Genomic DNA, 18,096 nt, shown 5'->3' with positions numbered 1-18,096 from the left:
ACCAGGGGGTCTCACTCATAGCAGGAATTTAGAAAACCTAAATAAGGGACCAGGAAAAAGACTAATTATAATAAGGTAAAAATCAAAATCAACAAGCAACTATAAACCAGAGACACACTACTGAAGTACAATCTGCCTGTTCTGTTCCCCACTCTGTCTCTGGTGAATTCTCTCATGCCCCACATCTCTGGCCTGTACCCCGGCTCTTGTATGCATAAATAAATAAATCTTCAAAAAAAGAGTGTCATGATCATATCTGCTAGGACTGAAAGAAAGATAAGAGGTAAATCCATCAACAGTGACCCCAAATACACATAAGTGGTATCTGATACATAGATCAGGGTTCCAGCCGCAGTGGGTTACTGAGGACAGAGCCCAAGGTGCTTCCCAGGGAGATAAAATAATGGGGTGTATGGTAGAACACGTCTAACAGCCTGGGATGGAAGCGCCTGATGGAACAGTGCATCCCTGACTGCAGCAAAAGGCCAGGAAAGTGTTTGTAAGTACGTGGAGATTATAAAGGCGTACAGGGGAAATTTCTTGAAGCTTTGGCAACAGAGAGTAAACTATTTTGTCACATTCATTTTAAGGGCTTGACATAACTTCCGTGTTGGCAGAATCTCTGATGCTGGAAAACCAAGCGAGGACTCTGACAGAATTCACAGGAAAGGAGACCAGAGACCAATTATTTTGTCTTCTTGAACTAGGCCGGAGATCCTGATGGGAAGTACAGGGATTCCCGACTTTCCTCGTAGGTGTTGGAGCTTACTTTGCTGGAGCAGGCAGGAAATCAACAATCAGGCTGGTCAAGAATAAAGATTAAATCTCTGGTGACAGAAATGTCAGTATTACATCTCCCCAGAACCAGAGCAAGATTTATAGGATAGAGAAAGAGAAGGTGAGAGGAGGGAATGGGAGACTTTCATCACCTGCGAACCCAGCCCAAGAGAGCAGAATGAAATGTCCTCTTGGAGAATGGGCAGACTTCTCTTCAGCGCTAGCTCCATCCCGAGGCCCTCCATCCCCCAGAGCATGCTCCCATTCTCCAGCTCTTGGGATAATGATTCTCCTTGCTGCTCCCTTTCTGGAAGACACCAAAGACCAGTTCAGAATTGCCATTTCCTTGGAGTCCAGCCACCAAGCCCTACACTGGAAATACTTGGTCATTTGAGATTGATTGGAGAGGTTTTGAAAGAAAAGGGAACAAGTAAGCTATTGAATTAGTCCATCCTGATAACCTGACGGCCTCATGTAGTGTGGATTCTTCTAGGGCATCCTGGAAATGCCAACAGGAGGGAAACTGCTTTTCCAGATGAGGTGGCAGAGTGATAATGATAAGGTTTTTTAGGCAAATTTCAGATCACCTGGGGCCATGCTAAAGCTTTATAATAAAGTAAAAATCAAAATCAACAAGCAACTATAAACCAGAGACACACTACGGGGCGGGGGCGGTGGGGGGAGAGGGAGTAGGATCAAAACCAGGGTGGTGGGAATTGTATGGGGAATAACCAAGATGAAAATGCATACATTGTGCAAAAATGAAAAATGATGTAAAAAATATATAAAATAAAAAAATTAAATTCAAAAAAGTTGAGCACTACATGATTTTAGAGAGTAAATATATATGTATGTGTGTATACACACATATATTAAAATATATGTCCATAAAGGTTGCCAGTGGATATAAATGCTAAATCTTGCCTCACTTACATTACAGCCCAGGTTTGTGGATGTGGGACAGGAAGGTGGGCTTTTTAATTAAATAAGCGAAAGCAAAAACACTGAGTGAACTCCATGAGAAAGGTGAAATTAAAAAAAAAAAAAAAGGAATTCCTGGTATCCCAGAATCCAATGTGTTACCGAGAAACTAGACTATGTAGTCTTTCATCTTATCTGCCTAACTTAAATGACTTAATGGACTTAGATGATCAAATTTCCATCTTAGTTTTGAGATGACAAGTAGGGAGAAACACTCCAGCCCTCCCTCGTCATTCTTTGGCCATTTGCACAAATCACAATCGTTTTTCATTCACTCCGGAGAAGACCTCAGAATCCCACTTAACACAGTGTGTCATAAAACCACTCTTGATAGATAGTCACACTCTGAGAACACTGCTTGCAAACCCTGTCATAGATTATTTCCGTGAAAAGAAGTTTCAAAGACGCCATTGTTGGCATCTTCAAAACAGACTAAGTTGGCCCAAGGTATGATGAAGAGGAAGAGTTGGGTCAACTCTCAAGGGGTGGTGACATGTTTTGATGTAGTTCTAGGCCAAGACTTACACTTCAGGCTTAGATGAAGAATGACTAAATAGCTAAAGTTACCTATTTCGGGGCCTCCCTGGTGGGACAAGGGGTTAAGCGTCAGCACTGTGAAGCATCCCACAGTTACTGCAGCACGAGTTTGATTCCCAGCCAGGGAGGTGACCTACATGGTGCATCAGACCTCTCCTGTCTCTCCACTTTTCCCCTCAGTAGTGTATTTCAGTCAATCCACCTGTTTTGTTCCCCACTCTGCCTCTGGTGAATCCTCTCACCCCCAACACCTCTGGCCTGTACCCCAGTTCTTTTTTTTTTTAAAGATTTATTTATTTATGCATACAAGAGCTGGGGTACAGCCCAGAGGTGTGGGGAGTGGTGAGTGGATTCACCAGTGACTGAGTGGGGAACAGAACAGGCAGATTGACCAAGGTACACTGCTGAAGGGAGCAGCGGGCGAGTCAGGAGAGGTCTCCGGTGCCATGTGGGTTGCTCCCTGGCTGGCTGGAAATCAAACTCGTGCAGCAGTGGGTGTGGATAGCTTCATAGGTAGCGTCTTAACTCTTGTGCCACCAAGGAGGCCCTGTACCCCAGTTCTTGTATGCATTAATAAGTAAATCTTAAAAAAAAAGTAACCTATTTCAATTAAAGCATTTTTATTTGCTAACATTATTAAATGTACAATCTCTGACTTGCCATGAAGAGTCTTGCTCATTGTACTTTCACCATGTGGGTATCATTATCCAGGCTGTCCTCACTTTATACACGGATAAATCAAATTATTGGCCACACACCATTCAGTATATGAATTATAAAACTTATTTTAATTTCTCAAACTCCATCATCACCAGACATTTTATATTTGTTTTCTTCCTTTTCCCCTGCAGAGAAAGAAGCCCCTGTCATGCTAATGTGACTATTCTCTTTGACAAAAGCTAGATTTCTCACTTTTTTGTGTGTTAATATATTGCAATTTTAATTCTTAAAATCCCTTTAAGACTTAGTTTTGCATGACCCTACAAGTTATTTCCCTGAGTTTACTAACTTTTTTTTAACTGAGATTTTTTTTTTTCCCCCCCGGGTCCAACATTCCAGTAAACACTGCCCAGAAACAGCTTTTTGAGTAGCTGTCTGTTCCTTTTATCAGAATCCAGGCACACACAGGAGAGCAGAGTGGTGAAGAGCAAAGTTGTTGGATCAGGCAGATCAGATTTTGCAACTTTCTGATTGTGTGACCTTCAGTGACCTCCCAAACTTCTCCATGACTCGGTTTGGGTGCTTGTGAAAAAGTAATAATGGTCTGTATTATCAGTGCTGTGAGCTTGTTGTGCAGAGTAAATGAAATGATGGAGGGTGTACTTGGAGCCCCATCAGTTAGCACTCAGGTGTATTAGCTGTTGTCATTATTCTTTTGTCATCGTCCCAATGGTGTTCAGTTGCCACATGGAGGACGACGTGGTGACAAGCACATAGCATTAGGTCCGTATTACTTTATGCCCAGGAGACTTGATCTTACTTTTGTGACTCAATCAACTATTGTTCGTTGCTACCCCATCAACAGCGGAAGCTCCTTGATGGTGAGAAATCTACTTTGCATATAATTACTTAAAAGGACATTTTAACTATGGTAGCAATTTCAATAGACTTCATGTCATTTCTAAGTCACTCAGTGTCAGAAAGCCTACCTGCTCTTCAGGGAACTGGTTCCTCCCAGGATTTCTCATGTCAGGTTGGCCTAGCACAATCAGGGAAAAATCACAGGCAGGCTATCAATCACATGGAAGTATTTATTAAGCACCTGAAAGAGAATAATTCTCTGCATTGTGAATTGCACCGACAGACACCAGCAATCGGCGCCTTATATTGAACAAAGTGCTTCTGCAGGGAGAAGAGGCCACATCTGCTGGGACGGGAAGGGGGTGTGTCATGGCAGAGGGAGCATCCACTCGGAGACCTCGCTTCCCCCCTTTATCCTTAGCCATTCACTTTACCTCTTTGAGTCTGTTTTCTCAGCAAAACATCGGATGAGAAAATCTGCCTCCCATCCCCCATTTTTAATGCCTTGAGCACACCTACGAGGTGCTATGCATGTGTATGTACCATTTTTCTGGGGGAAAAAAAGTGATCACATACACATATTTTAATTTCCACTGGTCCAGATCAAAACCAGAGCAAGTTAGTTGGGAATACGGGTGGAAATTACTCCATGTTGGTGGGTGGTAGCAATCTAGAGAGTTGAGAACAGAGAAACCATACCTGTGGATATGGGATCTGAAACAGATGATTTTTTTTTTTTTTTTTTTAGAAAATTGGTTTTTCGTGGTTTTAGGGGCCTGGGTAAGGGAATAGGAGGTGCATACAAAAAGTGGTTTTTGGAGGATCCCAGGTGTTGATTTCTCATCAGCTCTGAATTTCTAGAGACAGGACCAAGAACACATCACCCACAATTCCCTTCCAAGGATTAAGAACACAGGTGTTGGCGGGCACCTCTTTGGATTGCTTTTTCACCTATGTTTATTGCAGCACTATTCACAATAGGTAAAACCTGCAAATAACCCAAATGCCCAAAAATAGATGACTGGATCAAGAAGATGTGGTGCATATACACAATGGAATATTACTCAGCCATCAAAAAAAGATAAACTCATGCCATGCACAGCAACATGGATGGAGCCAAAAGGAATGATGCTCAGTGAAATAAGCCAGAAGGAAAAAGAAAAATATCGGATGGTTTCACTTACAGCAGGAATGTAGGGGAACCCAATAAAGACATCAGTGTAAAAAAATAGTAATCATAAAAAACACAACAAAGCAAAACCAGACAATTATAAACCAGAGACATCCTGCAGGGGAGGAGGGAGAGGGATCAGAGGGAGGGAGGGAGGAGCACAGGGGACTGAGGTGATGGTGCACGGGTGCCTTAGGGAAGGAAACTCTATGGGGACTCCACCTGAGGGGGTGGAGGAGGAAGCAAATATTGTTTAAAAATGAACACTGATGTAAAAAATAAAAAAAATAATTAATATAAAAAAAAGGAAGAACACAGCACCCCTCCCAAGGAACAACATCTCCATTGTTTTCATGCTCCGGCCTCATCAGGGATATTTTTGTGATTTTTCTCATGCACCAGGCTCCATCTGGCCGCCAAGGGCTGTTGCAAATGGAGCCCGCTTTATCTGGAACCCTCTTTCTTTACCTCTTTGCTTAGTTCACCCACCTAGATTGTCATCTTCTGCCTAAGTGTCTTTCCTTAGGAAAGCATCCTTGATGCTCCCAGCTGCTGGCAGATTCCTGTTACAGATTCTCAAAAGCGTCCAGTCAGTTCTTTCCCTGCATAGCCCAAGTGTCTGAAAGCATGGACACTTCTGCCTGATGCCTCTTCAGGCTGCACTCTCATGGCAGAGGTAAGTTTATTCCATGTCCTTGGTGTTTAGTAAAAGGTCAGCAGCTGTTTGATAATAATGGCTGAAAATGTTCAAAATGATAATAATGGCTGAAAATGGGCAAGTGAGCAAAAGAACTGCACTCTTTAAAATGGTCAGATGGCCACAGCATGGTGGCCTACTGGCGACAGGCTGGGCTCAGCTACATCCAATACTCCCAGATCTGCACAAAAGCAGCGAGAGAAGCTCTGAAGTCAGAGTTCAAAGCCAGCGCCGAGAAGAAGACTTCCGGCAGCAGTGTAAAAATTGTGAAAGTGAAAAAGGAGTAATGTACCCTGACTAAAACTTGTGATGCTCCATTTTCGAGGTGAAGATGTGTGGGCGCACGTTATGGCGGATTGGAAACGATCTCACGTCAAAAAAGAAAAAAAAAATACCTGTCTTGCTGGCAGATTGACAATGTCAAGAAATTGAATTCTGCTTCCCTCTCAAAAAAAAAAAAAAAAAAGGTCAGATATATGTCAATATTAGTTACACTTACTCAATGCAGAAATATTCAAAAATTATAAATAGGGAAAAGTATTTTATTTCTATCACATGAGATTAATAATTTATTATAATTGTATTCATTTATTATTTTACTTATCGTTAAGTAGTGCATTAATATTAATGCATTAATAAAGTATTTGAGCTATGATAATCCTTTCCAGCAATATTTGAATGTATAGTTTGTATGTAATAATATATGTATAATTTGTATTCTATATATTTTGGATTATGGGATATATTATTCGTGTTCTGTTTTGATGACTTAACAATACCTTGAAAAATGTTTAAAGTCATTAAGTTCTTCACCAAAGTCATTTTCAATAGGTAAATAGCATTTTGGCTTTTTGTCAGGTTTGCCCATTTATTTAACTAATAGCTTATTGTTGGCATGATGATCTTTTAAAATATTTTATTATAAAATGGGGAATAAACAGCTCTTTTGTTAATTTTCTCATGTGTGTTTCTTAAGATACATTTCTAACTATGGAATTACTTAGTCTAATATTTTGATGCATACTGCCAAATTGCTTTAAAAGGAAATGATTCCAAAGCTCTCTTACACTGGTGAGACCTAAGGATATCTATTCATATTCATCTCAACAACTTTATTTTTATTTTTTTAAACTCTTCCAAGTTGAGGGGGCCTCTCTGGTGGTGCAAGGGGTTAAGTGTCAGCACTGTGAAGCAATCTACAGACACTGCAGAGTGAGTTCGATCCCTGGCCAGGGAGCTGACCCACATGGTACAGTAGACCTCTCCTGTCTGGCCTGCTGCTCCCTTCAGCAGTGTATTTCAGTAGATCTGCCTATTCTGCTCCCCACTCTGTCTCTGGTGAATCCTCTCATCCCCCACAACTCTGTCCTGTACCCCAGTTCTAGTATGCATAAATAAATAAATCTTAAAAAAAAAAAGAAACCTCTTCCAAGTTGATAGGTGAGATCTGTATTTTATTTATTTATTTATTTATTTATTTTTTGGATTCTGAATTTTTTTATTTAAAGATTTATTTATGCATATAAGAACTGGGGTACAGGCCAGAGAGGCAGGGGTTGAGAGGATTCACGAGAGACAGAGTGGTGAGCAGAACAGGCAGATGTACTGAAATACACTGATGAGGGGAACAGCAGGTGAGTCAGGAGAGGTTTGCTGCCGTGTGGGTTAGCTTCCTGGGTGGGGATTGAACTCCTGCTGCAGTGGCTGTCGATCCAGCTTCATAGGTTGCGTCTTAACTCCTTGTGTCACCAGGGAGGCCCTGGATTTTGAAATTTGATGGTTAAATTCGATTGGAAGTTGAAAATAGGTAGTCAGTGAAGTTTGTTTATATGTGCTTTAATCCATATGATAAGATACATTGAAAGTCAATGATTTACTAGATCAAATGTGTTTTAAAAATGGTTGCTCTGATACAGTCAATTAGTGTCTATCCTTTATGTGTTTGTACTAACATCACTTAAAAGTGGCATGCAATTTTAATTTATGTCACAAAATCAATGTGTTAGCTTAAAATTCAAATGTTGAAGAATAAAATATATTTTGAGGTTTGAAAAAAGAAGAAAATATTAAATTTATGACCATTTGCCATTTTTGAGAAATCACAGGGCTTTTCAAATAAGAAATTGTAAGTTTTGGCTCTTTAGACGATGCTAGATTTGTTGCTAGCTTTGTTGATCGGCAGTCAAGTAGTCTAAGGAGATCTGTATTTTAATTTGTTTCTTTAATTACAAATGGGATTGACTGTGTAATAAGTACACACATCTATACTTACACACACATGTATATGTATATATATATTTACCACCTGTGAACATTTTGTTTTGTGCATATTTTACATATATAGGTTGCTTTTTGTAGGCAATATGTTGAGTCTTTCCTTAGCGATACATAAATATCTGTATATTTTAAATATGCTGGTACCACACTTGCAGAGTGTTCTATTTTCTCATTCGGTTGATCCTTTTTCACTTTGATTTATTGGTTCACTAACAATGACATGCTTTAATGTATTAAGAGTGACATCTTCCTTCATTGTTTTCTTTTGTATTTATAGGATGTGTCTGGTTTACATCATCATAAGATTCTGTATTTCTGTTGCTTTAAGTTATGGGGTGATATCCCCCCTATTTTGCTAAATAAATTTCCAGTTGTTCCATCAAATATCAAATATTAATTATTTTCTTAACACACAATTTTTTATATGTATTTGACTCTAGCATTGGATTTTCTACACAGTGTCAATGATATTTCTAGTGCCAGAAAACATTTATTAATACAATTTTATCATGTATATTAATATGTGGTTGATTCCTCTGCAATTCTTTTTCTGCTATTGTGATACATTTGTTTTTATAGATAAAAACATTCATCAAGTTTCAAAGGAATTGTCATTTCATGTTAAAGGTAAAGGTTATTACTCTGCCTGTATTTAAATCTTCTTTCATCTCTCTCAAAAAAGCTTTCATTTTTCTTCTTAGTCCTTACGCATTTTTTGTCATGTTCACTCCTAAACATTTAATCTTTGTTGTTGCAATTATGAGTGAGACTTTCTGGTGTCATAACCTTTCTCTACCTGCTCATACAAAATAGGACAATTATTGTCTTTTGTGAATTTAGCTTGCAATTACTTAACTTAACCTGCTTCTATTTTATTGCAAATAAAAATAGGTAAAACATTAACAAATTAACAATTTGTATCCTGTTGTTGTTTTTAATGATGATTTACGTTATAGTCTCAAGAAACTTGAGGTCCCTATTCATTGACAAGTGAACAGATGTTATAACCCCAAAATTTAGAGGGAAAGCCTCTTATGTTTCTCCATTAAGTTTGTCTGGATCCCCAGATATACTTTCCTTATCATGATTCAGAAAAATTATTTTGTCCCTGATTTACTAAGAAAATTAAATTAGAAATAGATGTTAGATCTTAACAAAATTATGTCCATAGTCATGTTCTCTAAGACTATTATGCAGTCTCCTTTTATAAAATATTTTTACTATAAAAAGCAATCTTTAAAAATGTTAACTTTTCTGGGGCCTCCCTCGTGGCACAAGGGGTTAAGCACTGCACTATGAAGCAATCTGCAGCCTCTCCAGCAGGAGTTCGAACCCCTGCCAGCCAGGAAGCAACCCACATGGTGCGGCAGACCTCTCTTGACTCGCCCGCTGCTCCCCTCAACAGTGTGTTTCAGTCAGTCTACCTGTTCTGTTCCCCACTCTGTCTCTGATGAGTGAGACCCCGCATCTCTGGCCTGTACCCCAGCTCTTGTATGCATAAATAAATCTTTAAAAAAAAAAGTTAACTTTTCTGACTCTGTTAAGTGTGCCTCTGAGTAACTCCATTAGCCAAGTTCACAGGCTGTTACCAAACCACTGTTGGCGGTTTGCTTGCATGGAGGTTACACTTAGAGGGCAGTTTTACCCTCTGAAATGCCGTGGGCAGATGGGATGACCAGGCAGACAGACTGCGGAGCTGGCAATTGAGGTACGTCCTCTCCCTCTGGAAGGTGGGCAGTGGTTCATGTCAAAGAAGAGAGCAAAAGGGGTTTTAACCTCAAGAATGAGACAGCTTAACAGTGCACATAAGGCTCAAAAAGTCTTAAAAGTAGCAACAAGGAATTCCCACAGCTTCTGGGAGGTGGCAATGAACTGGAGAGCTGGTTTTCAGGTGAAGGGGTGAGGCACCAAGTGGTTCCTAGAGCAAAACAAGTAGTACACCTTAGGGGACCTCCCTGGTGACATAAGGGGTTAAGTCTCAGCACTATGAAGCCGTCTCCAGCCACTGCAGCAGGAGTTCGATCCCTGCCCAGGTAGCCTGCTGCTCCTTTTAGCAGTGTATCTGCCTGTTCTGCTCCCACTCCTTGTCTGGTGAATCCTCACCGGCCCCTACCTGCCCCCCGCACCTGTACCACAGTTCTTGCATACATGCATAAATAAATAAACTAATTAATTAATTAATTAATTGATGAAATAAATAAATTAGAAGTACACCTTAAGGAAACCGTGCAACTCAGGGAAGCAACTAACTGAGCTCCCTGCCTTGGATTGGAGCAGAAACTCAGCGGCCAGAATGGCTCCCAGGGGAAGGATGGACATGTGCTCTTCGAAGACAACAAGTAATAAAGGCCCCTCAGGCCGGCAGGGACACCATGCCTCTTAGCACGTCCTATAGTCACCCCGTTTTCTTCTTGGAAACACATCTGAACTTGCAGAGATGGAGGAGGCCCGGTGAGGGGAATGGAGGTACAAGACGGAAGCAGAAAACCACCTGAAATAGCCTAATGAGCCCTTGTTTTCAAATTCACACTCACGCGGAGGAGAAGTTTTACTTTGTCTGCATGGAGCCTTCTCGAATTGGTTTAGGCACCAGCCTCACACAACCTGCCTCCCATTCACGGCTTGACAAGTGTAGCAGTAAAATCCTACTTGTGATGCTCGGTGTTGCTTTCCTCCAACATCATTAAAACTGGTTTCTGTAAATGTGGGCCACCGGCCTTGAACTACTAAAATGCTAAGCCATCTCTACCCGAGCAATTAAAATATAAACCATGAAGAATAGGCCTTTGCGATAACCCCATTTTGGAAATCCGGAAAATGCAGAGCGGTGCTCAAAATGCAAACATAAACACCTGTGTATCTGGCTTCTAATAGAATAAAATGAGTAACCAAGGTTATAAAGTGCATACGTCTTCCCAAGTAGCCTCAAATTACAAAGCCATCTTACTCTATTTAATACGCGATGCAGTTTTAGAATCATCCAGCACCACAGTGAGTGACAGGATTTGAGGACACGCGAGTGAATGAGTCAGTAATTAGAAGCACACAGTGGCATTTTCTTGAGGAACTTGAAACAATCTTAGCCTGAAGGACTCCCCTACCCCCTCCTAGGCCAGTCGAGATCTCCAGGAAGGGAATTTTGCTGGGACCCATTAAGAGACTTTCCAACAGCTGAGAGCTATTTCTCAGGCTCTTTCTCCTTTCTCTCCCTTAATGCCCATATCCTCAACTAGGATTTGAGAAATTGCTGGAATTGAAGTTCCAGAAAAGGTTTCTTAAAAGAAACATGCTTCTGTAGGAATACAGGGGGGAAATCACCCCACTCTGGGTTCTTTTGGGGCTGGTCAAACAAATAAATTAACATCAGATTAATTTAATTTAACACCAGTAGGAGTAAAGGACCAAATTTAACCAAGTACATATGGAGAATTTACATGGCTATAAATTCCAGGGTAAATGAGAGAGACTAGGGGGTTTCCATGCTGAGCTAAGGAACCGGACAGGGACTTGGGGTGTCAAGGAGAGAGGAGGGGGCACTCCTGACTTCACAGGACAAAAGCTTGCCTCAGGCTGGCTGCCCTGCCTGAAATAGGTAATGAATCTGTCAATAACCAAAGCGCATGCGCAGACCGAAGCACATGCGCAAACCAAAAAAGCGCAAGCGCAGACTTTCATATATATATATATATATATATATATATCCCTGCCCCCTCGCTAATAAAGCGTGAGTTCCTGCAGCCATCCATGTGAGTAGAAGCGTTTTTCATCCCCAGCCCCTCCGCCGTGTTCCTGAACCCTGTCGGCCTGCGGGACCAGCCGACAAGTGGCGCCCAACGTCGGGACACGAGTACGAGGGATCCTCTGAGGGACCGATCCATCAGTAAGGTAAGGATTAGGTAAGTGATCGGCATCATGGGCAATACCATGTCCAAGGGCCAACTTGTTAGAGCCCTGCAACTTCTGCTTAAACATGATGGAACTCCCATTAAGGTTCAGACCCTTCATAATCTAGTCTCAGTCCTCGCAAATACCAGCAAATGGTTCTTTCAGCAGGACACCGTCTCAGGACAAAACTGGGAAAAGGTCAAAGTAGACTTCCTTCTTCACAGGGACCTTTACGGACCCCAAACTGTTCCCCCCCGTATTCTTTCTGTGTGGCAACTAGTCTATGATGCCCTTAGTGATGGGGGAGCAGCTGCTTGTGAACTATTGGCTGAGGCATTGCGCTCTGCGGCTCAATCCGAAAGCGAAACTACGCCCGCCACATGCTCGACCTCGGCAAGCTCAGCCACGGAACCCCCCCTTCTCAATCCTCAAATCCAGGGGGAAATTCCTCTTCAGAAGAGGGGCATGTGGAGGACAATACAGACTATCCACCTCCCTATGATAGACCACCCCCATCAACCAAAATCGGCGGTATCCCTCCCTTCCCACTCTACTTCCGGGGGCTTGTGCAGTCCCTCACATCTGCTCTTTCAAAATTCACCTCCTCAAGCCTTTCTCAAACATCCCTCGAGGAAAGCACCTAGGAGCTTCTCTTTACATATTATTTCTGTAGTTAATATCCCTCTATCTATATTATCATAGCTGTAAAAGGCTATCTACATACTTAAATTAGTATAATAAGTTTCACCATAATCTAAAAAAGTCTGTTCACTTGTATTTGATAAAGTATCTTAAAAAATAGGCAAAAAGTGTTTCACCTAGCCGTCATATAGATTAGTTCTCTGCATACCTCTGCTACTTATTTCATCCCAGTGTGCTCATTTATTTTCTTTTCTAAATGTAAGTTAAAAAATAAAGTAGCAGAGCCAAAATCTTAACATAAAAAGAAAATATTTAGAGGGTGATAGTCCCCAGTGATACTTTAAGTAAAATTCAACCAAACCTGACACCTTAAAAAATGCTATTCCAGAGAACTTCCGTATTAACCACCATGTTCACATAGTACTGATTACTAGTCACTCTAATCCTGTAATGTATAATCCACGTTTTAATGTGTTCCATACATTCGTTTAGTTTGAACCCTCCCAATAACCCATAAGGTAGGTAATAATCCCATTTTATGTATGAGTCTGACTGAGATAATCTACACAAAAACACCACTGTTAAGTAACAGAGCCAAAATTTAACCTCAAAATCCCAACCACAATACAAACTTTTATTTAAATAAAAAAAAAAAAGACTACTGTACAATATTACTCTTCAGGTACAGCCTGTAGAGCCATGGCCTTGAATTACTTAACTCTACGGAAGTGCTTCAGAAATTCTTAGGTTTAGAGATAATACCATCTGGATACCTTTGCTTGAACCGAGCAACGACATCTGGGTCTAGTAAATGGATCCCTCTTGGTTCTAGAAAGGGGGGTATTCTCCCGTCATTCTTGTCTACCAATTCCACCACTGGACTCCTTTCTATAGTGTCTTACAATCTGCCATTCAACAATCAATCCTCCCTCAATTGTAGCTGTCACCGTTCCTCTTGTTGGTCTAAAACCCTCAGCAGTTCCTTCATTGTTGTGCGTTTCCCTAAGGTCGTTATTATGCCTGTCAATGTGTCTGAGTCTACTTCTCAGGTAATCATCCAAAATCGACAAGCAGCATTGGTTGTTGGCGCCTTGATCTCCATCTTCTCGACGCTGGCAGCTGTGTCCGCGGTGGTCGGCGGCCTAGCTCTATCCAACTCCGTACTCAACGCAGATACCATCAACCTTCTCTCTCAAAGAGTCTCCAGCGCCTTTCTCACACAAAATTCCATCAACAACCATCTCGCAGTAGGACTACTCCAGTTGAATCAAGAAGTTTCCTTAATACAGGAAGAAATCGACTTACTGACTTTAACTGCTCATATCCCCTGTATGCCTACCTATGCCTTCACCTGCGTTACCCCTGCTGTTGTATCCAACTACTCCTCCCAAGTTCATTCCCTTAATGACTACCTGCGCGGCCCATGGAACCAACCTTTCTTAAATTTACTGTCCAATTGGCTAATCAGATCCTCACTATTAATCCCGATCAGCCCTCTCCTGATTCTCCAAAGCTTGGGGATTGGTCAAATCCTTAGGTGGAGCGGTCCTCACTCCTCAGTCTAATTTTCCTCTGTCTAGGGGTCATTTTGTCATCTTGTGTGCAATGGAACAGACGCAAAAAACAACTTACGAGTAGCACTTAAACATGTGTGCTATTCCCCATTACAACCTTCTCAGAACCCAATGTCTGGATAAACATTGTGCTAGACCACTTGTAGGCCAATGACGGGTAAGATGGTGGTGTGCCCCATAGCAACCTAAGACAGCACCGTCACCTTATCCGAATCCAGGTAACGGACAGCCATGACAGGTAAGCAAGGGCGCATACCTGCCACAACCTAAGACAGGCCCTTGTGTGTCCCTCCCTCCACCTTAAAGTAAAAACGGGGGAGCTGTCAATAACAGACGCAAAACTTAACTTTGGCAATACCGCCTTGGCAATGCTGCTTTCTGGCTGACAGAGGGACCTGAGGTAATGTTCGCTTCCGCCAACGGAAAGAACTACAAATCTAATGCAATCTTAACAGAAAGGTGCAAGGTCCATGGAAAGCGCATGCGCAGAAAGTGAAAACGGGGAGCTGGCAATAACCAAAGCGCATGCGCAGACCAAAGCACATGCGCAAGCCTCATAAAGCGCATGCGCAGAGGAAAGTGCATGCGCAAGCCAAGAAAAGCACATGCACAGACTTTCATATATCTATCCCTGCCCCCTCAGTAATAAAGTGCGTGAGTTCCTGCAGCCATCCATGTGAGTAGAAGCGTTTTTCATCCCCAGCCCCTCCGCCGTGTTCCTGAACCCTGTCGGCCTGCGGGACGGGCCGACATGAATCCAAGGGCAAGCTAGGGATAATTAGGCAGCTTAAGGGACAGTGCAGGCAGGGACTTCAGGAGAGTTAAGGAAAGATCCAGAGATAAGGGCAACAGGGTATCAGTGTTCCAGGGCAGGGAGAGGGGCACCCCAGACCCAAACCTGCCTGCTCTAAATAGGTTCTGCCATCCACCGCATCAGCACAAAACATGTGAGACTTTAATGGGAAGGAATTTTAATACAATTGGGAAACAACACAGGAAAGGCAAAGAATCTAGTTTCTAAATCAAGCACCCAAAAGTTCCCCGTCCCCTCGTGGGTAAAAGTCCACCCAGGCAGGATTGGCCCAGAGCAAGGCCCCAAAGCCTGCCACAGTCTAAAGCACCTTCCAGTGGGGACCCACAGAAAAGGATCAGAAACAACCAGACCAGTCTGGAGGGAAAAGAGCAAAATCAAAATCAAGACAAAAACTGCCACTGTGACCTCCGCACGGGTCTCCCCCACATCTGTGTCACCCAGTCCACGACCAAAAGGCAAGCGCAGTCTCTTCATGTGTCTCGAGGCTCCACGTGCCTCCTCCAGGTCTCCTTCTGGCTCCATCCTGCTTCCTTCCTTCCTCAGTCTCCTCTGCAGCTTCTTTTCCCCTGCTCAGCTTTCCCCTCCCTTGGGTGGGGCAGGAAACCTGGAAACTCCCCCTTTCCTGGGGACCACCCTGTTACATAGGGAGTGTCAGGAGCACAAACCATCTACCCACAAAGATGAGCCCCTCCCAGAAGATGATAAAACCTAATGCTGCCCCGACAATGCAGCAGCAGCTCTTTCTGCCCACCTGTGACTATGCAGTTGCTCCTTTTTGCCAACTCTGTCCTCTATGGGGCAGCGGCCTCCTGCCTGCCGTGACCTGTCCCCTGCCGGGGGCTTCTCTGCACTGACCTTCCCCAGCAGAGGCAGCTTTTTTCAAGGCCACCCACAGGTGACCACGCAGGCCTCTGTCAGCAAACCTGCCCCTTTGGGGCAGCTCTTTCTGCCTGTTGGTGTCTATGCAAGTGGCGTTTACTCTCCTGTCCCTTTTGTAATAAATCTGCTCTTGCAAACCTAACTGTCCTCTCTGTCTCGTGGAGAAACTTGCCCTGGAAACTCCCCATGTGCCGTCGAAAGGGGAGCTCTGATGACACCTTTCCCAGGGTGAACCCAAGGACTCTGCACTCCAAACCCACTGACTCCAAAAATGACATAGAAAATATTTCTCTTGTGCTCCAAAGGGTCTCCACGTGTCTCCAAGGTGACATGGATTAGAAAAATCTGCTCTGGGCCTCTTGGAAAAGCCTACCTGGACATTTTTGGACAGGCCTATCCTTTTCCTTGAATAGTCCAACCGTTCTTATGCTACATTTTGAATTTTATACCCTCCAAGAGCAGCTCAATTTAGTAAGACCCTAGTCTTCAGTAACTAGTGAAATTTCAGCCACTATCTTTTGAGGTCTTGGTTGGTAAGAGATTTGTTTTTAACTACCTGCTTATTGGGGTGGCCAGAAGTTAGAGTGAATGCTGATTGCTTTTTGCTGTGCTCTTGTGATTTTAATATATATTTAATAAGCTATTTGAAAGGGAGATTTTGCCACAGGGGAGCATTCCAGAAAAGCACTCCATGGCTGTGTCTATGAATGTCAGAGTCAGTTTTACACCACAAAGGAGCTGCAGAAATTGTGAGAAGGAAATGACCCAGAAAAGCCAGCTAAGGCAGCTGCCCCCTGAAGTCTGACAATGATACTTAAAAAGCACCTTCCACATCGCCTAGGAGGTTGCAGACCTCTCTCCCAAGTTGTGAGATGTAACAGAGATAGGAAAGTGATTTGTTTAGAAAACATGCCTCCTTCCTTTCTCTCACACACAGAAATATAGATGTTCCATCTGCCCGATATAATACAGCATTGACATTGTACTAGATACAGGATCTGCATCAGGCTTTTATCCTGAAGTAATTTGGGTCCTTACTCATTTCCCTTGGTGTTAATATTACTTTAAAAAGCAAAAATACATAGTATATTATTTTGAAAACATAGTGACTATGTGAATATAATTGATCAGATGAGCCTTTAAAGATTTAATTATTACAAGGCTGGTCACAGTCACTGCAGCATGAGTTCGATCCCCAGCTGGCCAGTCTGCTGACCCACATGGCGCAGCAGACCTCTCCTGACTCACCCACTGCTCCCCTCAGCAGCGTATTTCAGTGGATCTGCCTGTTCTGCTCCCCAACTCTGTCTCTGGTGAATCCTCTCACCCCCCCCCACCTCTGGCTTACACCCCAGTTCTTGTATGCATAAATATATAAAATCTTTTAAAAAAATAAAAATTAAGATTTAATTATTACATATTATGGATAATGATTCAAAAAGCTTCTTTATAAATATATGTTTCCTTTTTCTTTTTGAATATGTACCTGCCAAGGGAGGGTCCTTTTTCGAATCCTTTGTTCATTGCCATTTACTTCCCTCCTGATTTTCCTGAAAGTTTTCTTCAAATATATCTACCTTGTTTAAAACTTTGTAACACTTAAAGACTGATAGACTCAAAAGTAAACACACCTTTGTTTATTTCTCTCACTCTCTCCTGAGGAGGTACTGCACAATATTGGTTACTTGATTAGGCCACGTGACTATTTGAATACTGGGAATATACTTTAACAAAGTGCTTTCTGTAATTATTTTATGATTTCTCCTTCTCTTTACCTACTTTGCAGAATGTCATCCTTAAGGCACTACCAGCAACAATGTATTCATCAGATTTTAACATTTGCCTGTTTGATGGACAGAAAAACTGCTTTTTTGTTTAATTTGCATTTCCATAATTACTTACCATAATTACTTTTATATGTTTTTTCAGCTCTTTGTGTCTATTTTGAGTACTTTTGTTCATGAACTTCACCCATTCCTCCTCAGTGTGAGTTTCCTCTCCATGATGTTGTAAGTGTTCCCTGCACAGTGATAGTGTTAAGCTTTGTACCTGTTGCAAAAATAATTTTAGCCTTTTACCCAGGCAGGGGAAGAACAGGCCCTACTTCAGCAATGGTGAGGCCAGGAGAAACTTCATTACTCGTGCATGAGGTCCCAGACCTGGATAGCCTTTAAAGGTCTGAGCACTGGTCTAGAGACAAAGTGTTTCTTTTATACATAACAACTAAAGTTGGTTAGTTAGGGTGAGGAACAGGTGTAGAAGGATACTGGCAAGCAGGCCCATTTTATTTTTTTTCTATTTATTTATTTAATTAATTTTATTTTTATTTTTATTTTATTTA

At 42.1% G+C, this 18,096-nt stretch overlaps 2 protein-coding genes across 2 annotated transcripts in view; both read left to right on the top strand.

Moving 5' to 3' along the window:
• AGBL1 (AGBL carboxypeptidase 1) overlaps nt 1–18,096 on the top strand; it is a 602,442-nt gene that overhangs the window by 571,247 nt on the left and 13,099 nt on the right. Inside the window, exon 23 of the mRNA XM_054695456.1 lies at nt 11,735–11,808. Within this exon, the coding sequence (XP_054551431.1) occupies nt 11,735–11,808 (74 nt within the window). The remainder of the gene's footprint in view (nt 1–11,734; nt 11,809–18,096) is intronic.
• LOC119245180 (ATP synthase subunit epsilon, mitochondrial-like) lies at nt 5,813–5,972 on the top strand. Its single transcript, XM_037511438.2, has one exon. The coding sequence runs from the start codon at nt 5,813–5,815 to the stop codon at nt 5,969–5,971; it is 159 nt and encodes a 52-aa protein (XP_037367335.1). The 3' UTR covers nt 5,972.

Source organism: Talpa occidentalis, unplaced genomic scaffold (genome assembly GCF_014898055.3).
Source record: "Talpa occidentalis isolate TD23 unplaced genomic scaffold, MPIMG_talOcc4v2.1 talOcc4.14, whole genome shotgun sequence".
Classification (NCBI taxonomy): Eukaryota; Metazoa; Chordata; class Mammalia; order Eulipotyphla; family Talpidae; genus Talpa; species Talpa occidentalis.
This window is presented reverse-complemented; position numbering and strand designations above follow the sequence as displayed.